At 56.4% G+C, this 21,360-nt stretch overlaps 10 protein-coding genes across 10 annotated transcripts; 8 read left to right on the top strand and 2 right to left on the bottom strand.

The window, feature by feature from the left end:
* Window positions 1-389: 389 nt before the first annotated feature.
* LTHEOB_4098 (UDP-glucosyl transferase family protein) lies at window positions 390-2,262 on the top strand (the record flags this gene model as incomplete). The annotated part of the gene is made up of 2 exons (XM_035513094.1): window positions 390-551; window positions 613-2,262. The coding sequence occupies 2 exons, from the start codon at window positions 390-392 to the stop codon at window positions 2,260-2,262; spliced, it is 1,812 nt and encodes a 603-aa protein (XP_035375491.1).
* Window positions 2,263-2,975: 713 nt separating this feature from the next.
* Window positions 2,976-3,744, top strand: LTHEOB_4097 (uncharacterized protein; the record flags this gene model as incomplete). Its single annotated transcript, XM_035513093.1, has 2 exons — window positions 2,976-2,990; window positions 3,070-3,744. The coding sequence occupies 2 exons, from the start codon at window positions 2,976-2,978 to the stop codon at window positions 3,742-3,744; spliced, it is 690 nt and encodes a 229-aa protein (XP_035375490.1).
* A 479-nt stretch (window positions 3,745-4,223) lies between these two features.
* On the top strand, window positions 4,224-5,462 carry LTHEOB_4096 (uncharacterized protein; the record flags this gene model as incomplete). The annotated part of the gene is made up of 1 exon (XM_035513092.1): window positions 4,224-5,462. The coding sequence occupies one exon, from the start codon at window positions 4,224-4,226 to the stop codon at window positions 5,460-5,462; it is 1,239 nt and encodes a 412-aa protein (XP_035375489.1).
* Window positions 5,463-6,158: 696 nt separating this feature from the next.
* Window positions 6,159-7,900, top strand: LTHEOB_4095 (uncharacterized protein; the record flags this gene model as incomplete). Its single annotated transcript, XM_035513091.1, has 2 exons — window positions 6,159-6,275; window positions 6,350-7,900. The coding sequence occupies 2 exons, from the start codon at window positions 6,159-6,161 to the stop codon at window positions 7,898-7,900; spliced, it is 1,668 nt and encodes a 555-aa protein (XP_035375488.1).
* Window positions 7,901-8,350: 450 nt separating this feature from the next.
* On the top strand, window positions 8,351-9,118 carry LTHEOB_4094 (uncharacterized protein; the record flags this gene model as incomplete). The annotated part of the gene is made up of 2 exons (XM_035513090.1): window positions 8,351-8,365; window positions 8,420-9,118. The coding sequence occupies 2 exons, from the start codon at window positions 8,351-8,353 to the stop codon at window positions 9,116-9,118; spliced, it is 714 nt and encodes a 237-aa protein (XP_035375487.1).
* A 278-nt stretch (window positions 9,119-9,396) lies between these two features.
* On the top strand, window positions 9,397-10,219 carry LTHEOB_4093 (uncharacterized protein; the record flags this gene model as incomplete). The annotated part of the gene is made up of 4 exons (XM_035513089.1): window positions 9,397-9,474; window positions 9,530-9,631; window positions 9,685-9,750; window positions 9,803-10,219. The coding sequence occupies 4 exons, from the start codon at window positions 9,397-9,399 to the stop codon at window positions 10,217-10,219; spliced, it is 663 nt and encodes a 220-aa protein (XP_035375486.1).
* A 257-nt stretch (window positions 10,220-10,476) lies between these two features.
* On the top strand, window positions 10,477-11,161 carry LTHEOB_4092 (Laminin subunit gamma-1; the record flags this gene model as incomplete). The annotated part of the gene is made up of 2 exons (XM_035513088.1): window positions 10,477-10,548; window positions 10,604-11,161. 2 exons carry the CDS (start codon window positions 10,477-10,479, stop codon window positions 11,159-11,161), a joined length of 630 nt encoding a protein of 209 aa, XP_035375485.1.
* A 522-nt stretch (window positions 11,162-11,683) lies between these two features.
* Window positions 11,684-13,718, top strand: LTHEOB_4091 (FAD linked oxidase; the record flags this gene model as incomplete). The annotated part of the gene is made up of 5 exons (XM_035513087.1): window positions 11,684-11,764; window positions 11,814-12,232; window positions 12,299-13,208; window positions 13,265-13,495; window positions 13,551-13,718. The coding sequence occupies 5 exons, from the start codon at window positions 11,684-11,686 to the stop codon at window positions 13,716-13,718; spliced, it is 1,809 nt and encodes a 602-aa protein (XP_035375484.1).
* A 422-nt stretch (window positions 13,719-14,140) lies between these two features.
* Window positions 14,141-16,666, bottom strand: LTHEOB_4090 (uncharacterized protein; the record flags this gene model as incomplete). Its single annotated transcript, XM_035513086.1, has 1 exon — window positions 14,141-16,666. The coding sequence occupies one exon, from the start codon at window positions 16,664-16,666 to the stop codon at window positions 14,141-14,143; it is 2,526 nt and encodes an 841-aa protein (XP_035375483.1).
* Window positions 16,667-17,920: 1,254 nt separating this feature from the next.
* On the bottom strand, window positions 17,921-20,110 carry LTHEOB_4089 (Regulatory protein; the record flags this gene model as incomplete). Its single annotated transcript, XM_035513084.1, has 5 exons — window positions 17,921-17,969; window positions 18,240-18,459; window positions 18,541-18,602; window positions 18,672-20,013; window positions 20,077-20,110. 5 exons carry the CDS (start codon window positions 20,108-20,110, stop codon window positions 17,921-17,923), a joined length of 1,707 nt encoding a protein of 568 aa, XP_035375482.1.
* Window positions 20,111-21,360: the final 1,250 nt, after the last annotated feature.

Below are 21,360 nucleotides of genomic sequence, written 5' to 3'. Positions count from 1 at the left end.
CAGGGATGTTACTGCGGCGACGCTATCGAGTAAGGCGGAGATCCAATTGTGATCAAGAAAGGCTGGAGGCAGATGGCTACGTCGAATGGGCTCTGGTCGTGACTGGCATGAGGACAGACTTGTTTGCGGAAAAGAGTATGGATGGTGGTGTTTTTGGCGCAGGGGTTGGCAAGAATTTCCGAAGTCGACGTAACGTCTGGCAAAGCAAGCCAATCGGAAACAGCTGCTGTGCTAGAGCGCCTCACGCTGCACGCTCCCGCTCGTAAAACAGACGCGTCTGTTAATCCCCCTGGCGATCTGCAAGACATGCTCCGCCACAATACGAAGGGTCTTGACAAAGGCCTGCTCTGCTCTTTCGCATCGTCGTGTTCCTCTCTCTGCCTTGCGCCATGACATCCAGCAGCCCGTCCCCACGGGCTGCACCACCAGAAGACGAGAAATGGCGCCCGCCTTCCTACTCAGGCACCAATTGCGCCGTCTATGCATCTCTGTATCCGAGAAAAGACTTGCCCTTCACCATCGAACCAAATCCGGACATTTCCGGCATTGGTGTACGAACTCGTTCCTGGTCCCCACACGTGCCACCCCATAAGGCTGACGTTCCTCGTGCAGGTCATTCTCGCTTTCCTCATTACCGCCTACGCCACCCTTCTCTTCACCATCTGCGCCTACTGGACCGGCCTCATCCCAGACGAACTGCTCAGTCCTGTCGATAGGCGCATCTTCCGCGCCACAAGCCGACGTGCCGACTCGGGATGGAGCAAGGCGTTCCGTGGGGCGCTGCGCGCTTGCAGCGATCAGCAGATGGTGACGGGCATCGCTATCCTGGCGGCCGCCTTTGCCGGCGTGCAGTCCACTACGGTCTACCACTGGCGCACTGTCATTTACCTCGGGTGGATGTCGTCCAACGTGCATCTCACCACCCTCACTGTGGCGCTGGCGCCCCATGAGAAGAAAAATAGAAGGAGTAGAGGTAGGACGGCGGCGCGCTGCGTCCGCCTCTTCGGCATGCTCACGCTATTTGCGCTGCTTTTCGCCGCGCTCGTGCCCACAACGTCGCGCACCTTCGGCGACGCGCTGGTGCACTATCCCATGTTTGGCATGTGGTATAACATGGATTCAGAGTTTGCCTTTACCCCGGCCGACCCGGCCGCGTGCCTCTGGCTGCCTGAATATCGCCTCGAAGGTCCAACTACGGACGCTGTTCTCTCGCTCCTTATGCTGAGCAGCGGCTACGTTTGGAAGGTGGGCAGTCTGCTGTTCCGTCCGCAACAGCGCGCGTTGATGCGCTGCGAGACAGTGCGGACAGTAGTACCGCGGCAGCTGCGTCGGGTGGCAAATTGGCGCCTGAGAAGAGGTGGCGTCGTCCGCTTCATCACCGCCTGGCCTTATGCATTACTTGTTGGAGCATACGTGCTATTTATAGCCGCACTCGACTTCGGCTCCTCGTTTGCCGCATCGTTGTTGATGCTGACTATCAGTCTTGCCTGGGGCAGTGCCAACCTGCTCCTACCCCGACAGCTACTGGCAGAATTCATCGGGCCCGATGAGAATACTTGGGAGTTCGGTCAAGTCCTTCCCATGCTGCTTCTTCTGCTGCCCCTCGTGTCGGTCGTGGAGGAATTCTCGGTGGCAACACGGAAAGATGAAGCTAAAGAAGAGACCGTGACTCCCGCTTACCCAACCCATTTGGCAAAGACAACGGTGGAGGCCAGAGAAACGGCCACGGCACGGTCGAGGGCTGAGACATTTGAGCTTCCTCTTCTTGCGCATCGTCGGACACAGTCATCTTCTGCTACTCCTTCGATGTCCCGGGCCGGGACGGCAGCAACCAGCGGCTCCTCCGTATCCAACTTTCGCTTCCCCGCTTACAATGCCAATATTGACTCTACGTCCGACATAACGAAAGCCATTCCGCCAACATCATGTCGCGAAATCAGGACACCAAATTCGGATTTGGAAAAGGACGCGGAAGAAAAAGAAAGAGCAAACGCAGACGAACAGAAAGCGCGCGTGGATGAGCATGGAGATCGCCTGTACACGTCCAAGTTCTTCAAGAGCCTCATCTGGATCACAATCCTGTTCATCTTGTTGGCTGCAGCCTGGGTCTTCGTCATGGAGTTCATGAACTTCCTCGGCAGCGGGGGCTCCCCGGATCGCGTCACTATGAATGCCAGCCTTGCTGCAACCGTAGCGATTGCGCTGATACTTATATGGGTCGCCATCGGCTCGTTGTGTAGCAATGTGGATAAACTTCTTTGATTGACTTCTGTACTTTGTGTTAGTATTGGAAAAGCTTACTGGATGTAATTTTGGATGGAGTTGATGGCATGGGAGGAACGATCTTATATACCACGTATTTATCTGCTGTAGATTGGTCTAGAAATTAAGTGGCAACCAGCTTTGAAAGAATCAATGTCACACAGTGAGACGAGAGTAATATGTTGTAAAACATGTTTTCAGCCAGCCGCTTTATGAAATTAATGTTCCAATCCAGCACATAACCCAGCCATCTCTTGCAGAGTGGCAGTGCAGCCGACGACTAGAGCGAAGCATAGCAAGGTCCTACAATATCAACTTGAATGGGTAGTGGAAGCTATCGTCCGGATCAAGTCTACGCATATTTCCGGACAGTCTCTTCAGCTCCCAGGGCACAAGCCGCGGCACGGGCAGGCCCATCTGGAAGAGAGCTAGATTGCCGTCCGCCCATGCCCTCTGGAGAGTGATTCGCCTGATGAGGGCAGTGACGTAATGCATGGCACCCGCAGGTGTGAACCGCGCCTTTCTCAGGTCTACCACTTTCGACTAGCGCCATGTTGACAGCAAAACATTCACATATTTACGTCCACCGCGTTCTTCCACAATCTTCCTCAAACTCGCGCGAGCACATCAATAGAAGGCACCGTTTTGGTCAGCATACCACCGCACCAATATCACTTCAGAGCAGACCTGTGGCCATCGAGACTATGCGACAGATGACCACAGAGCAGGTACAGTGATAACGTCTCACCCGCCTTCCCGGCGCCCGCCTCAGATCTCTCTTAGCTAACACATGACAACCATGCTCAGGCCATCGCGATCCTCTCCTCCGTCTGGTCGCCTAACGTCCGCATGTGGAAGTACAAGGGCTGCCAGTTCGGCGACGATCCTCACCTGTGGCCGCCGGGCATCCTGTCCGCCCTCGCCGCGCTCGCGCAGACGGCCGGACCCAACTACCGCGTTCGCGCCATGCAGATCGTCGCCGCAGTCATGGGCAGAACCGTGACGGCATCTACGGAGCACATCGTCAAGGCTACTGAGCTGCTTAGGGCTGAAAAAATGCGCCCGCCCCAAGTCCAGCCCGTTCGCGGTTCTGCTATGGCCAACTACAACCAGTCTCCTGCCGATCAGAAGGAGAAGGAGGTTGCGGACCTGCGGGAGGAGGTCAAAACGGCCAAGAAGGCTGCACAGGAACAGCTGATGGAGAAGCAGAAGCAGATTGATGCTATGGAGATGAAGTGGTTCGACATGGATGCAACCTTGTCGGTTGTTGCTACCGATCGCGACATGTTCAAGATGTACTGGGAAGTGGCTGAGATCTACAAGACGCGTCTGGAAAGGGAGAATAGCGAGCTGAAGCAGGCGTTGCAGGAGAAGGATGCCTACATCACTGAGGCGGTCCGTGAGCGGGATCAGGCTATTGGTAGGGTTGAAGAGTTGGAGCGGGAGCTCATGGGAATCTGCAAGACAGGCGGAGATGCGTGATCGGGTGGATGTTGACGATCTTGATGTTGCAGCATTGCCTTGGGGCTATTGTTTAGTTGTCTGATACCCACACTTCTACTTCATGAGATAGATTCAATAGGCTTGTGGTCTTATCCAAACCTCCATGAGGATAGCCATCTGTCCATCATGCCTGAACAATACAGGCATCTTATCAGCGACGGTGACAGTCAAGTGATCAAGTGATATGTACTATTGTACGGACGCTAGTCATGTGCTAACACTGCTGGCTTTAACACACGTCCACTGATCTATGGCCAATCACCTGCGGTCTGAAAATTCTCCTCGCGTGCGTACAGTGATGGAACACATAGGTCTATAATAGAAGGTGCGTCAGAAATTCTTCTGGCTGCTTCCAACTTCCAAGCCGCTTCAACTTCTACCCGCCCACCCAAAGTCTGAACAAGCAGACCATGAAGCAAAGCCCTCTTCCCTCCCCAATATCTTCACTCTCGCCCGGCATGGACTCAGGCTCCAGCCTCGGAGTCCGCACTCGCAGCAGCACTAAAGAGAGCGAACGTCGCCGAGCAACGGTCACTCCCGACGGCGCATCATCCACCGCATCCTCCGGCAGCACCGATGTCGCGAGCACTACCACCACCAGCGACGACTCCGGCTCTTCGACTCCACCCGCCCGCCCTGTCATCCGCAGCAACATAACCGCAAGTTCCTCCTACCGCGACTACGAGAATCGCGTCGACCCACTCAGTCCCGCCACCCGCGCCGCCTGCACCCGCACGTGGCCCGACTCCTTCAACATGCCCTCCGGCCTGACCCCCATGCAGCAGCGGGCCTTCATGCAAGCCGACCTGGCCACCTACAACGCCGAGTTGGCGGCGCGCAAGGCCACGCAAGACGGCGCACTCGCGGGCAACCTGAGCTACCTGCGCACGCGTCTCCAACCACCATCAACCACACCCGACGCCGCCTACGACGCCGACGACGAAGCCGGCGACGACGACAACAACAACAACAACAACAACCTCGGCATCTGGGGCCACGACTTCGAGCCCATCCGCCCCCAGCGCTCCCTCCTCACGGCCGTCGACCCGCGCCAGGCCTTCGTCAACGCCGTCGAGACGGTCATTCCCGCAATCGACGTCGCCCACCCGCCGTCGATGGAAGAACTCTTCCGCGACATGTCGCCGTGGGAGCGCGAGGTCCGCGTCGAGGCCCACCGCGAGGCTATGCGGCGCCGCCACCGCGCGCAGATGGGCGAGAGGCGCTACGCGCGCGCTGCGGCGGCGGGCGTGCGGGCCGAGGAGACGGCGTACGAGGAGGAGAATTTGGCGATGGAGGCGACGAGGGGTTTCGGCGGGTTGGCGTTTGAGAGGCCGGAGGTGCCGGAGGAGTCTTCCGAGTCTGAGGAGGAGGAGGGGGAGTGTGAGGTGGAGGTTGTGAGGGAGGTTGTGGTTATTAGTGATGATGATGATGAAGATGACGGAGAAGAAGAAGAAGACGATGAGGAAGACAACGACGAGGAGATGGAGGACTACGACGACGACGACTTTGAAGAGGATGGAGATGACTCTAAGAAGCGGATCAAGTTGGAGAGCGCCTCGCCTTCGCCGCCTGCTAAGAGGCTCAAGCGCAGCCCCACGGGTCAAAGCCAGAGCAGTCCTAAGATGCCGAAGGTACTGGGGGTTGATTTGGACGATGATCTGCTGATGATGAAGGGAGAGTCTGATGAGGACGATTAGGCCACTGCGCCTATCACGGAGGTTCAGCGGCTATGGATAGTCCTGGTTCGGAACTCAATCTGCATCGGAAAGGACCCAAGGTCCTCTGAACGAAAGGCTACAGCGAGAAGCGAAGAAGTGCATGCAAGGCTAGATTAGCAACGAGCAGTACAACAGTAGATACTTTGTCATGCGGCATGAGAGAAGGAAAAAGGGAAAGGATGAGCTTGAAAAGGTAGAGATTCGGTGCCGACAGCGAAACTCCTCATAGCAGGCATTGTTGCTGATAGACAACGCCTTGGGTAATGTATCTGCTGGACTGGGTCTGATTATCCACATCTCCTGCGGGAAATGATCGTGGAAAGGTCTATATAAATTTCTTGAAGCGAGTCAAAAATTCTATCTGAGAAACTGTCCATGAGCCATGGCTGGGTAATCAGGGAGTGCGTGCAGTGTCTATCCGTGAGTGCGCCAGCGCAAGCCTTCTTTGGATGCCGCGACGGAGTTTGCACGGCTTTCTGCTCACCGAGCTAAAAGTTCCTTCATATAAAACGCGTCCGTGTCCGACACAAACCTGATCCACTTCCACTCCATGCGATCCAGTTCCGACTGCGACCACAACATTCCTGTTTGGACCGCGACCACGACCACAACTACTTCTGGCCAACACGCCCATCGCTTCTGAAGACAATCATAAGCAAGCTACCGACCGCCACCATGACGTACCACGGCAAATACCAGCATCACCGCCCCAAACACCAGCACTACCACCACTACCACAAACCCGCCCGCCCGCGCAGCCCGAGCCCGCCGCCCGGCATGAGCTCCAGCCAGGTAAGCCTTCAGCAACCATATCCCTCTTCCCTTAAAAAAAAAAAGGCGCTCCGGCCAACACACTGAAACCAAAGGCCATAGCCATCCTCTCCGACCTCTGGGGCAGCGACTCGGCCGCGTGGAAGCCGGCCGACTGCGGCTTCGGCTCGCACCCGCTCAGCTGGCCGCCGCGCATGCTGACCGCCCTCGCCGACCTGGCCCGCGCTGCCGGTCGCGGCGCCAGGAAGAGGGATTCCGCGCTGCGTCTGGTGGAAGACCTGGTCGCCCGCGAGCAGCGCAAGGATGGTAGGCTGTGCAAAGCCACCCCCGAGCACGTGAACCAGGCGGCCGAGATCTTGGATAGAGAGGCTGCGGAGGCGAAGGAGAGGAGGAGGGCTAGTGCGAGCGATGATAGGAGGGACGCTAGGCGCCACAGCACTGCTGGTAGGGAGGAGTATGGGGACGACAGGCGCTATGCCCGGGAGGACGAGCGCGAGCGTGATGCGGGAGTGGGATTCAGCTTCCGCGGCGCGGCGGGACAGAGGAGGGTCAGTTCAAGAGACGACGCGTACTACGGCGATGTCGACCGTGTCTTCAACCGGGAGATGAGGAGCCGCGAGTCGCTGAAGCCGCGTGAGTATCACAAGTCTGAGCGGGTTTACGCCTCTTATGAGCAATCGGCGAAGCAGGAGCAGCGTGTCGCTCCCGAGGTGGATCAGAGTCACTACACCAAGCCATCCTCGGACCCCCAGGAGAGGTTTGCGAAGGAAGACCAGGGAAGTGTGCCCAAGCCGTTGCAGAGCAACAACACCAGCATCATGGCCGTTACCGAAGACGAGACTGCCAAGCTTCATCCCCAGCGCGCAAAGCGTCTGCTGGAGGGCGATGACACCGAGTCTGACGAGACTAACAAGAAATCCAAGCTGACCGATGCTAACATGACACCACTTCCTTTCAAGGCTTCGCAGCCGTCTACGTCCCAGCCAGCTCCTGCAGAGACCTCACAGCCTCACAGCACCATCACCACTACCCAAGCTAACAGCTCCAAGGATATTGCCAATGCTGCCACCCAGACAGTTGCCAACACAAACAGCGCCGCCACCCAGACAAACGACGACAACAACAAGAACAAGGACCTCATCGCCAAACTCGAAGCCGAGCTTGCCACCCTTCAAGCCCAGATCGCCACGCAAACCGCACAGCTAGCCGAAGAACGCGCCACCCAATCCGAGCTGGCCGCCGCGATGGACCGGGTCAAGCTCGACCTCGACCTCACCGACGCCGCGCGCGCCGCGACCGAGGCCGACGCCGGCAAGTGGCGCGCTTTCGGGCCGGGCATGCGCGCCATCATGCGCGAGAACAAGAGGCTGGCCAAGGTCGAGATGCAGAAGGAGAAGCTCGAGAGGGAGGCGGCTGGGCTGAGGGTAGACATGCGGGTCGCGCAGCAGAAGTGCGTGGAGGCGGAGGCGCGGGAAGAGGCGTGCGATGTGGATGCTGAGAAGGTGAGGGTTATTAGGGGAGATGATGAGTTGAAGATGGTTAATGCGGTGTTGATGAGGGAGAATGAGGCGTTGAGGGCCAAGCTTGACGAGCTTGGTGTGCCCGTTGGACGTGCCCATGAGAAGGCGGAGAAGCCGGTGGGTTGATGCCGAACGGCGTGGTGGAGATTGTTCAAGCTGCTTGGTATGAGTCTGGATGCGTAAGCAGCCGGAGCTGCGGTATCTTCGGTCGATACTGTTCTTGTATAGTCCATCTTGCCTGTAGAGTGGATATCCTCCCGATGAGTATAGCACGGTAGGTAGCACGGTAGACACAAATTTGATTCTCATAAATTCATGGCGCTGCTGCAGGAACAATAGAGGGGCGTGTGAAGCACTGAATGCTTTGTATCCGTTCCGAATCCTATTGTGGCCATCATTTCTCCCCATTAGTGAATCAATCGGCCTGCACGTCACTTGACCAGCTGAAGTCGCTGTTAGCTTTCTTAACTTCACCAGCACACATCCCGTTCTGTAGGTGAAGAACACATAACTCAGCATAAAATCAACCGCACCTCAACTGCGCTCCAACTCCTATCCACCACACGACGCCTCACAATGGATCCTTCTCAAGTAAGCCTCACTTGCCACCCGCTCATATAAAGTAGCTCTGCTGACCCGTCTCAGGAGCTCGAAGATCTCAGCACCCGCCTGCGAACCTGCAGCATCAACACTCCTGCCGTGGCCTCACTTCCACCGGTCGCAAGAACCCACTCACACCGAAGCGTGTCCGCACCCGCCTTTCTCACCCAGCAACAACCCGCCGCACCTCATGAACAACCGGGCGGCGGCCCCGACGTCGACACGGCGGTCGGAGACATATCCAAGATCCTCATGCAACTCAGCGTCCTCCAACACGTCAACGACTCGGAGCGGCTCTACGCCGAGCTCCTGCGGCAGGCGTGGGCCACTTACCGCGCGCGCGGCCTCTCGCCGGCGCAGTACCGCACGCTGGTCGACGCGGAGAGCGTCGTGCGGAGGCAGAGCCTCGCGAGCCTGATGTGGGAGATCGACGCGAAGAGGGGTAGTCTCATGGGCACGGAAGGCGAGGGCGAGGTCGAAGAGATGATGAGGGAGTATGAAGAGCGGGAGAGGGCGCTGAGGCAGAGACAGGAGATGCTGTTGAGTGTGCTGCCGGAAGGCGAGAGGGAAGGAGAGAGGTGGGAGCCGCAGAGTGAGGAGGCTCGGGTGAATTCGGTGACGGAGGAGGAAATGGCGGTATTGATGCAGAATCTGGAGGAGAGAGAGAAGGAGATGCTGCTGAAGAGGGGAGGGCTGGTCAGGCAGCCTCAGCATCATTTGAAAGCAGACTACAGGAAGCAGTAGAGCTGTAGTGGGTGCTGAGATGCTGGCGAAGCGACAAGTCCAAGCTCTCACCTCGGCAAAGCCGTGAAGAAACAGCGAAAAATGGATTGCGGTTGGATGGCAGCTGCCTAAATTGATGTTCTTTCCTAATGTAGCGAACGCGTTGATGTTTGCTTTTAAAACCGCTGTTCGTCTCCTTCCACAACACCCTCCAACCTTCTTTCAGATCTTCTACGTCTTGAAAAGATCTGCGACCACTGGTGCTCTTCATCCGCGAACGTTCCGAAAACACCCACAAGATGTCTATGAGCAACCAGCACGCTGGCGGCTCCGATGAGGGCCCTGAGGCTCCGGACATGTCGCTTTACGAGGATGAGGTATGTTCTGGCTCGCTACGGACAACGCAAAGAGGCCAACTTACTACCATTTGAGACCAGCAACGCCACTGGTGACGAGACGGTCGAGGCTGAGCTTGCTGCTCCCGATGCTGAACTTGCTGTTCCCGATGCTGAGCTTGCTACTCCTGATGCTGAGGTACGTTACCACTTATCTTTAGCTTGTAGAATCGACATTTACTACCACTCGAGACCAGTGACTCCGCCGACACGGAGGATACCAACATGGAAAATGCTGCCCCTGCGCCCGAGGCTGAGGTATGTCGAAGTCTGACTTTCTTTGTATGAGTCCCATTGACTACCACTCAAGGCCAGTGATGATACCGAGCTTTCCCTCAGCACCATTGAGCTCAACTATCCCGAGATCTATGCCGAAATGATGGCTCTCCAGGATGCTCGGGACGAGTTCGACATCGTACGCCAGGACCTTTCTGATCGAGCCACTCGCAATAGGGAGGATCTGCTCAACCTCTTGCGCATCCGTAGGCTAAATGCTCACTTTGCGGATATCCTGGGCGGCGGTGGCGTCTACAATGACCAGGAGATTGTCAACCTTACCGACGACCCGTTGCTGGATGCCGAGTTCGAACGCGTCATGCAGGACATCCGTGACATGAGGCGCGACGTAGCCGTCTTGGCTGTCAGGCATGCTACACTGGCTGAGTGGGCCAAGGAGATTCGTGACAAGCAGAAGAACGCGCGCGCTCAAGAGCTGGCGAACCGCTGAAGGAAGATCTCACGAATCTGGCGGTAATGGAATCCGGTCTGTCCTTAGAACAAGATAGCATACATTAGGACGCACGCTGCTCTGAGCACGTGCCAGGCGCGCTGTAGCCGCTTCTGGAATCCAAGATTGATCACCTAACTATATAAACCTGCTTTCTTTGCACGTCTACCTGACTCTTCCTCGCAAACACTCATCTCGTGCCGCACCCGACAATCCACGTCAGCGCCACCCACCTGGCACTGATCCCGCTGCACGCCATGACGCCTAAGCGCACGCCTAGCTACACTATGCCTGTCGAAATTAAAGAGGAGGTCGACCAAGCCGGCTCGGTAAGTACAGCACGTCAGACCCACGCCATGTTTACAGCTAAAAACCGACGCGCAGGACCAAGACGGACGCGCCTCGCCGGCCGCCGCTGAAGCCGAAGTCACGACCAACCAGATGGAAGGCGAAGACACCCAGATGAAAGGCGAAGACACCGTCTCATCCGCCGACACGAAGCGCAACCGTTTGAACCAGATCATGTCCCTCAACAAGGAGGTCAACGAACACTTCGAATCGTACAAGAACGTCGTCCAGATGCTCAACCACTTCACCGCCGAGTACGAGACCAACCTCGCCGAGATCACGAGCATCCAGGAGCAGGAAGACAACATGTACCAGATCCCGGCCTTCCTCCAGAACCTCACCGAGGTCGTCACCAGCTCCGGACTGTACACGGGTGAGGAAGCCCTCGGCATGGAGGCGGATGTTGCTACTCCTTGGTCAGAGGAGATGGCCAGGCTCGCCAACCTCAAGGACAAGCTGGTCAAGGACAATGAGGACTTGGGACGCTTGATGGAGACCCTGAGGATCCAGGTCCGCGACGCGAGCAAGAAGCTCGCGCTCAAGCAGGACGAGCTCAAGGCGCTTCATGCCCGCAACGCCCTGGGAGGCACGTAGACTACAGACAGGGCGCTCTTGGTTTGGATCATGATTCATGGGAAAGCTATCCTTCCACAATAACGAACAGTCAGGGCTGTAGCTGATCCACCATCGATAACGAGCATAACTCTTTCTCATCAATCCAACTTCCTTACACAATTACCCATCTTGCTATCTGTGAAAACAAAAGTCCCTTCGGAGAAGTAGTGGTAGCTATTGGTATGTTGTCAGACGTCGATTTAAGAATACGTAAAATTCCGTATTCGTACATTCGTACCCGCGAGCAAACAAACAAGGAACCAAGCAGCCAATTGAGAAAATCCGCGTTCGTATCCGGGGGCGTTCCTTGAAGATCCCCTAACGCAATACGATGCGTGGGTCTCCCATTGCCCATCAAGACTTCCGTTGTCCTTCCGTTCCAGGTCACTGTTGCCTGCCGTTTCTCCTGCTGAATATATAAATTGAATGCCTCTGGTCACCATCAATATTTCGCGATCCAGCTTCGACTCCTTCTTCAGCACATTCGCATTTCGGAAGGCCATGGCTTCAGCGACCATTCGCTCACTTTTGATCTTCTCCATCTTTGCACCGCTTTCAGCAGCTACACAAAGTTGCAAATGTGTAAGCAGTCACAGCTCAAACGGGAAGCAACTCTAACAACTTCAAACAGGCACCGACCGAGCCATGTTGGCCCTCCGACTCCGAATGGGCTACCTTCAACACCACCATCTCCGGCCGGCTCATCCGCACCACGCTCCCCGCCTCCGTCTGCTACCCATCCGAGCCGGACTATGATCGTGCCGCCTGCGATGCCCTCATACCCGAATGGCAGACGTCAGAGTTCCACTCGGACGACCCAGCCAGCATCCCAGACCCCAGCTACGCGAACAACAGCTGCAACCCCATCTACGCCAACGGCACTAACCTCTACAGCGACACCGCAGCCGGCAGCCGCGGCTGCCACATGGGCAAGTACCCGCCGTACGTCGTCAACGCGACCGAGGCCGCCCACGTGCAGGCCGCCGTCAGGTTCGCGACGGAGCATAACCTCAGGCTGAACGTCAAGAACACTGGACACAGCTCCATGCGGTATGGCACGCACCCTGAATAACAACCAGCCGAATCGCTCTAATGATCGTGTGTGTCCCTCCACAGCGCCGTCGCCTATGGCTCCCTCTCCATCTGGACCCACAACATGAAAACCGCCACCTTCCACCCGTCCCCTTTCACCCCCGCCGGCTGCTCCGCCCCTCACAACACATCCACACACATGGCCGCCACCATCGGCGCCGGCTCCCAAGGCCGCGACGTCGCCGCCCTCGCCACATCCCACAACGCCATCATGGTGACCGGCACGAGCGACGACGTCGGCGTCCTCGGGTGGGCCTCCGGCGGCGGCCACGGCTTCTTCACTGGCAAGTACGGCATGGGCGCCGACAACATTCTCCAAGCGACCGTCGTCACCCTCTCGACTGGGGAGGTGCTGGTTGCGAACGAGTGTCAGAACGCAGACCTCTTCTGGGCGCTGCGCGGCGGCGGCGGGGGGACGTACGGCGTCGTGGTCGATGTGACGATGAAGGCGTACGCGATGCCGAGCACGAACACGATTGCGTTCGTCGTGACGCAAAGGAACGGGACGAGTAGGGGAGACTGGTGGCGCGTCGTGGCCGAGTGGCATGCGCGGCTGCCGGCGCTGAAGGACGCGGGCGTGGAAGGGTACTACATCATGAACGGGCCGCGGGCGGGCGAGGTCGGCGGGGTGACGTTGACGGGTACGCTGTTTCTGCACGGCGCGCCGAACGGGACTGCGCGGGCGGCGTGGGAGGGCACGGTTGGGGAGGTGTTGGAGGGGGCGAAGGCGAAGGGGCTGGTTGATGTGGAGGTGGTTTGTCGGCACTTTGCGAAGTGGTCGGAGTTTTACGAGACTGTGCCGAGTATCGGGTCCGCTGGTGGTGGCGGCGGCGCGAGGACTTCGAGGCTCTTGACGAGGAGGGCGTTGACGGAGGATGTGGATCTGCTGGCGGAGGTGTTGGAGTATACGGGGCCGAGGAATGCGCCGGAGAAGGTCAGTCGTGGTGTTTCGAACCGTCAAGGGTTGTTGGTGTTGCTAACGTGCTGTAGGGCGGTGTATCGAACTTTGGCATTTCTGGGTCAATGGTTGCGTCTCCTGTCGCGGTTAACAGCTCTCTGAACCCTGCCTGGAGGGATACCGTCGTACACTTCATCGTATCGAACAGCTGGGATGATAGTTTGTCTGAGGAGAAGGTGCAAGAGGCGCAATATGACATGACCAATAACCGCGGGAACGCACTTCGTCAACTGGCTCCAGAGTCCGGTGCTTACTGGAACGAGGTATACAATGCCAATCCTGAACGGCCCAGCAAGCAGCAAAGCTAACACTCCCAAGGCGGACAAGGACGAGCCTGACTGGCAGCGGTCGCTATATGGACCCAACTATGCGGAGCTGGGCGCTATCAAAAAGAAGTACGATCCTTCTACTCTTTTGTGGTGCGAGAAGTGTGTCGAAAGTGAACTGTGGTCTGAGAGGGAGGACGGGAGGCTCTGCCGGAACTGACTTCTGGGAAATGGCTGAACAACGTCGATTGAACTGCAGAGTCTTACCAAGTAAGCTCTAGGGCATGTGGACTTGAGCAATAGCTGTCAGATGGATCAGTTAAGTGAGCACGCAACAAGTTCTGGAATACACGGGCTGTCTGTCTGTGTCGGGGTACTTTCGCAGATCATTGCAAAGACATTCAAACGGACATAGTTCGACGTAGGCTCCAGACTTTTCATCATATCTTCTGCATACAAATCGGCAAACTTGAAAATTGCTAACTGAAAGAAACCATACAAAGCATCTTGATTGCTACATTATTAGCTCTTTGTTAGAATTCCTGCCTGCAAGAAAGCAAAATTATAGGATCCTCCACCTAATGTTCCACAAACTTCTCCACCTAATCATAGCCATTTCCCCACAGAAAATGTTTCAATCTTTCAAGCCCTCAGAGACTTCGACATGTTTTCAAGTTTTCCGGCAAGTTCCTCCCATTCCTTATCTTTCTTCTTGAGCTTCTTCTCGACCTCATAGGCTCTACCACGAGCGCTTTCGGCCTCTTTCATGGCCGCCTGAAGCTGTTCCTCGAGCACATCGTGTTGGGCCTTGTGAGCTTCATCGGTGCTCCTAGCTTTCTCCTCTGCCTGCTCCAACCTTTTCTTCAAAGCTTTGTTCTCGGCTTGAACGGCAGTACATTCTGCCTCAGCCTTGTCCTTTGCCTTCTGAAGCTCCTGCTTTAGACCAGCAACCTCATTCCGAATGGTGTCACGCTTAGCATCAGTCATGTTCCTAGCCTCTTGAACTTGTCGCTTCAGATCGGCGTTTTCGGCTTCAGTAATGCCAATCTTGGCTTTCATCTCTTCGCAAACGGTCTTGATCAAGTTGGCATTAGCCTCAGACTCGATGTACTTTTGGCCAAGGTCCTGAAAGCGACGGTGCACGTCTCTGCGCGAAATTGCCGCCAACTTTTCTGTCGCCTTCTGCAGTAGCGAGCGCAGCTCGGTCATGTCAGCAGAGTCGCGATCCACGTCTGTCCTGTCTTTACCAACGAAGGCCTTGGCGCCATTGTAGCGCGGGTTGACTTGAGAACTCGGCTGCTGCTTAGCAAGCTCCTTGCCTGGGTTCTTGTCGTTGCTGCCGGCTATCGCAGTATCCCTGGCCACATCCTCGACGGGGGTATCTTGGCTGACGTGGAGTGCAGCGTTCTCGGATGGAAAAGTGCCAGCCACATTCTTGTCGTTATCGGCGCCGGATATAACTCGAGGCCTCTCCTCGGCCGCCACGAGCGAGCTGCCGGGGATGACTACGATGTTGGGCCAGAGTCCGCCAGTGCGCGAAGCTGGAGTCGGAGTGGCAGCGTTGTTCGGCTCCGTGATGTGGTTGGCAACATGGTTCTGGCGTTCGGCGCTCTCGGAGAGGTCGGTCATGGTCGTCGTGCTGGCGCGGCGCGAAGCAGAGCCGGCTGAGCGAAGCGAGGCATCGGGGATCATCTTGGCTACGTACGCCACGCGACCGGCGCTGGTCAAGCCTGGCTTGCACTTCTTGGGGTCTGGCTGCTGGCTGGAGCCCGATGGTGAGCTCATGCGAGAGCGACGACGGGACTGCTTAGCAGGCTGGGCTGTGGGGGTGATTGGCGCATCGGCACCACCGAGCGAAGTCCAGCCCTTGTACTTTCTGCCGTCATCGTCTGGAGCGGATGCCTTGGCCAGTTCGGTGGCAAGCTGCTGAAGTCCGGCTGAGGTCAGGATGTGAGGCTTTCCATCTCCAACGCACTTTTCGAAGTACTCAGTTATGATGGCTCGAAGCTTCTGAGAGTTGTCGATGTGGTGTGTCTGCGCAATCCTATGTAACTCAGAGAGAAACCCATGCGATGTCCGCAACGCTTGGTCGGCCTGGATGTCTGGACAAGAGAAGATTTCGCAAAAAGGCTCGCCGAACTTCTTCTCGAGAGCCGCGATAGCTTCCTCGTTAGAACGTAGATTCTTGTAGGAGTAATTGCGTGAATCGTGTCTCAAGAACGTCCCAAGGCCCTCGGAATCCTTGTTATCGTTGTATATGCCTTTCAAGGCGACCTTCCGCGACATGATGGTCGGGCCATCTCCAGTCCCATATGCAGCTCCACGCTGCTTCCGCGCATTGTAAAAGGCCTTCGCAACGGATAGAAGGACATCAAGGGGAGGAAGGCAAGGATGGAAAATGGATCCAGTAGTGCAAAGACCGCTGTCCTGCTGCGGCGCACCAATGCCAATGTCCGCTTGTGTGACCACATCAGCGCCACTTGTAAAATCAAACGAGAGAGTGTAGCACTTACGAACGGAATAGCCACGCGTAGGTGTGCTATCAGGGCTAGAGGAGTTCGTGAATTCATCGATAGCATGCTGCACATCCGCAACGATGATGAGCTTTGGGCTTTTGGAATCCATAGTGACCCGCGCAAAGAAGTGACGCTCAAGGAAACGGCCTGCATCACAGATCTTCGCGGCAGATCCTCCAGTCGATTTGACAAGAGCCCAGAGAGCCATCACAGTGTCATATGGCCAATCGAACGGGTCGTTCGACTGGAAACCGTGTGAACGCAGGAACGTATTGTTCTGAAGACGCGCCTTGCAAATCTCTCCAGCAGCGGCAAGCTTCTGATGAATCTTAACCAACGTGTCCCGAAGGCTGTCTTCCTGGATCCCTTTAACGAAAGAGATGGCTGAACCGGAGCAGCGTTTATCGAAATCAGACTTGATAAGCTCCCCAGCGGCATCGAGACCCTTCTTGCCAGGAGCGATGAGGGAAATCTCCGATAGCTTGCGGATGAAGCCATCCGACATAGGCTCGACCGGGCGGTACATTGCAGAAATACAGTCGATGGGCTTCCTTCCCCAATTGCACATGATCTGGTCTTCGTGGATATCGGAACAATGCTGAGCAGAGGTGGTGTCCGCGGGGATTTGCTGATAGTGTAGGATAAGCCACATGTCATGTGTGCGTGGACAGGAACTGTGAGGAAAGTACCTGCTCTCCAGGTGGATCTGGCTCGGCGCCAGCTGAGCTGACTGCGTCAGGCATTGCGGAGGCTCTACACGGCGCGCTGGACGGATAGCGGCAAGCTTGGTACACAGTTTGCGGTGTCGGCGCAAAGCGGCGACAGTTGGTGCGTGGCGCAGAGGAAACGGCAGACTTGTACGCGAGAAGGGTTGGAAAAGGAATTTGGGAAGGTGGAGCGAAGTGAGGATGAAAGGGAAGGGCGATTTACATAGGCGTGGTGTGCACGGGCGACGTAACGGCGGCAGCTGAGGTGGTTGTCAGTGCAACCACCGCCGACCATATCACAAAACGACCCCAACCGCGACCCCAATGTTGGGAATATGGATGCTTCTAGAAAAGTAACCAGATCTGCAGAATTTCCACGCGCGGGAGTTGTGAGAACTGAGCACTCAGCTGGTGCAACTCCAATCTCAGAGACTCGCTCACCTGTCTTGGATGTCGAGCATCTCACATGGACTCACCTCCATACGCCATGTACATGGTCTACTAACTTAGCCATTCTTATAGGTCGCTCAACGTCTAGACGTACGTGTCCGCTTCGCAGCATGGAGTTCAAGTTCTGCCATGACTGCTTGTAGCTGCCGGACTTGGGCGTCGTATCAACACCTTCATGCCTGGTCACTGGATTCATGGCACCACGGATCGTTGCTATGCGAATCGGCAAGAAGGCACCGTCACGGCTTATCTCTCTGTCGGATGGTTTCTTTGCACATCAAGTGGCGCGTTCCTCGTTCTACTTCTCTTCCGAAATGAGTTTAGTATTGTTAAGCAACAGCGTGATCCGCTGTAAACAGCCTCTTCGCGCGAGTCCGCGACTTCAAGGACTGTTGTGTTCCGTTCCATCACGATTGTTTCGTGACTGTCTCTGCGCAGTATTTGCGATTCGGTGGGTTCACCTGGCGAAGTGAAGTGTACGGTTCTTGTCGTTTGTCGTCCTGGAATCGCATACGTCACATGCGAACAGCCGGACATCGCCAGGCAGCTTGTACGAAGCGGCAGAAGCCTGTGCTTATGATGCCAAGCGGTAGATTGTTCTTCATCCAAAAAGCCATGTACCTCTGGCAGAGTTATCTCAAGATCATGCATGCCAGGACCCAGGACCCCCGACCCCCGACCCCGGATTTGGACAACACAAGGCCCCGCGTTCGAACCACCCACCTGGAACTGGACTGGATTTCCAAAGACTAGTAGTAGCAAGTCCGCAGGAGGCTGACGTACGGTCTTGAGAGGGGCCTAGAAGCATGTTAGTTTCCACGGAGAGGCGTAAAAGCTAGTCACAATTTTTTTCTCTTTTTAATGGGGGCTCAAGCAGCGAGCTCGGTTTATACAGGCGCATAGGTCAGCTATCTTTCTGTTTCGGCAACATTATTTATGGGTGTTTTCCTCTCTTTATTATCTAGTATTATAGATCGGTATCAGATATTTTAACTCAGAACGACGTCCCATTCCTTGTCTATCGCAATCTCCCTCTCACTCTATAACGAAACAAGCAGAGCAGCGTACCGTTCCAGCGCTTCCCCGACCAGCTTCATCATCGGCCACGCCGTGTTAGAGGTTCGAAACTGCCGCGCCCAAAGCCTCACAACAGCGACACCAAGCACGCGAAAGCGCTCTCCCTGCGTTGCACACTTGTCAAAGCCGAGCGCAGCCTCCTCCTCATCCAAAGAGTCTCCTGCTTCCTGCACCACCCTCGAAATCCACGAGCTGATCTCTTTCTCCATCTCTGAACAATGAATGGTCCATCAGCTACGCCAAAAAATGTCCGCCATGACACAACAGAAAAAAAGTTGGGAAAACCACTCACCCGAAAGCGGCCGCGGACCTAGCTCCTCCTCTTCCTCCTCCTCCGCCAACACAAACAACCACCTACTCAAGAAAACCGCGCACTCAAAGCTACAAAAAACATGTTGCACGCTCCAGAAAAACGCCTGGCACCTTGCCAAATAGTCCACCCCCAACTGCACTGGAATATTCAGCGCATGCACCGCATGCAGCAGCGCCTTCAGCACGTGCGGGCCCCTCCGCGGCGGCGGCGCGGCCGCCAGCGCCGCTTCCGCCACGGCCTGCGCGTCGCACGCCTGGAAGCGGGCGTAGACGGCGGCGGCGGCGGCGTGCGGCGTCTGCCCCAGCGAGAAGACGAGGCGCACGTGGGCGAGGCCAAACAGCGCCGTCGACGCAAAGGCCAGCGAGTCCTTGGAGTGGCGCACGTCGAGGACGGATTCGGGCGCGCGCTGCCACTCCAGCCGCCACCGGTCGAAGGCGGCGTCCAGCTCGTCGACGTCGGCGGGACGCAGTGGGGAAGATGTTGTTGAGGGGAGGGCTAGCTGTCGCGCGAGGTAGATGCGTTGTAGTAACGCGTGCACGAGGATGAAGTTGCCGAAGGGCGAGGTGACGGGCACGTCGTCAAGTGCTTCTGATACTTCGCCGGAGTCGCGTCGCGGTCCCACTAGCACGCATGTGAGAGCGTGTCGGAAGCCGACGGGCGCGGGCCCTGCCGTTCGCGCCTGAAGCCAGTCGGCCTGGCCTTCGGCGAGCCACTCGCGGCAGGAAGATGGGAGGCGGATGTCGCCAATCTCGTTAGCGAGCAGCACTGGCTGCTCGAGACCGAACGCAAGCTCCTGCAGGTTCAAGAAGCAGAAGACGCAGAGCTTGGTGCGACGGTCCGTCTCGGCGCGTGCCCAGCGGAGCCAGGCGTTATCATCCATCTGCCCTTCGTTGTTGTCGTCGTCATCGGATTTGGACAGGCCGGCGCGGCGGACGCTGTGGGCTAGCAGCGCACGGTATGAGAGCGATTCGCGGATGAGCGTGGGGGAAGCCTGCCACGCGGCGAACTTGGCCAGGAGCAGGATGGCACGGGTGGTTGCCGGGAGGTTGGGCGGCATGCGGGGGAGCCTTTCGTGGAAGGAAGCGGCGTGCGGGTCCGGCAGCTTACGGCGGCGGATGCGCTCGCTGATGATGGCGCGCGCGGCGTGGTAGAGGGCTGTTGCGGATCTTCGCTCGTAGCGGTACTGCGCGCCGACGGCCATGAGGGCGAGCACGAGCTCGGGCGCGTCCGGGTTGGCGGTGATGCCAAAGGTGGGCATATGGATGAAGGGAAAGTGGTGGCTGAGCCCATCGACGAAGCCCGCCACATAACGTGATATTGAAAGTCTGGAAGGCAGCACGAAGGTACTCGGTAGCACCCCGCTGAATGTCGAGAGCTGGTCGAGGTACGAGGCGCGTTGTTGCTCGTTGATCCGCCACGTCACGTGGAGAGGCTTCAGTTCGTGGAAGTCGTCTGCAGTTGACTTGCAGTTAGCGCACGGCTGGATGCTACACGGGCACATTTACCTTCACCTACGGTTCCATCTGGAACCAGGCCAGCGTACTCGCATTCCGACGGGCTCTGTGGCGGAGCTGAAAGAAAATTTTGTCCGCTGTAGGGAAACAAATCAAGGTCGAAATCCAAACCAGCCGTGTTCAGAAACCGAGAGAATTCCAGCGCCACGTCTCCGTATGTATCGGAAAATTCAACGGCTTTTGCGCATGAGCAAGAATTACCACTCCCCTGGATGGCAAGAAAACGAACCATTGCCACCTAAATCCCAGGACTGGACTGTGGAGTCATGACTGGGGAAGCGTCGTGATGCTTGATTAGCCTGGGGCTGAAAGGAGACGGCAGGAAGCTCCACCGAGGCCCCAGCGTCGATGCCTTGCCGGCGATTCGGCGACGCGCGTGGAGTAGAAAGTCGAAGTTGCGCGCCTCTTTCATCCGACACTCGCGCTGTTCCCCCATGTGAGAGACGCTCGTGCCTTGTGAGGAGGTCCTGCCGAGAGAAAGCTACTCCACACAAACATTCAAACGGCTTCTCCTTTGTGTCTATATATAGCCCATGTCAGTTCTGGCTGCCCTCGCCCAGAGGGGAACTCACGGGTTCGAGTGTGTCTTTGAAGATGCTCGGCTCTTGCAAACGTGCGATTACAAGTAGTACAAGTCAGAGAGCGTCCGGCACGGTTGCGAGTGATCATTTTCACCTTCTCTCACCTCTGATGGCACGATGGTGGAGAGGCAGTTGTGTAGCATGATTTTGTTTCACGCGGAGAAAGCTCCTCGTCATTGCAAATTCCTGCTTATTACATCATCGTCGGCGTCTTTATCTACGCCATAAAACCACTCAGACTTCCATATCGACAAAATGAATAGCCGAAATCATGTTCCATGGAGGGCAATGAACCGTCTACTGATATCTTTTCTACCCATCCCTAAGCATTCACGTTCTTTTTAATGCAACAGCTGATAGTTGCTATTGTTCCATCATCCAGCGTTTAATGATTAAAACTCGCCGGAGCCCTAATTGTTAGCGGCCGGCGCATCCAAACTACCCCACTTACCCCAAGCCAACTACTCCAACGCTTGTCTACCCCAACGCCACAGCCAAAAAGCATTGGGAGCTACTATCTGGAATGACTCCGAAGTGCGCCCTTTCTCTCCGAACCCAGTCCTTCATTTTATAACCTAGAAGTATAAAGTCTGAAAAATAGAAAAAAAAATAAATTGGGGTTAGTGCCAATCTTTGTGCTGTCATGAAACGAGCTAGTGGAATTTAAGCAATTCAATAACGAGCAAGAGCGTATGGGGTTTGCA

The sequence above is a fragment of the Lasiodiplodia theobromae genome, assembly GCF_012971845.1.
Source record: "Lasiodiplodia theobromae strain AM2As chromosome Unknown scaffold_10, whole genome shotgun sequence".
In the NCBI taxonomy this organism is placed as follows: Eukaryota; Fungi; Ascomycota; class Dothideomycetes; order Botryosphaeriales; family Botryosphaeriaceae; genus Lasiodiplodia; species Lasiodiplodia theobromae.
This window is presented reverse-complemented; position numbering and strand designations above follow the sequence as displayed.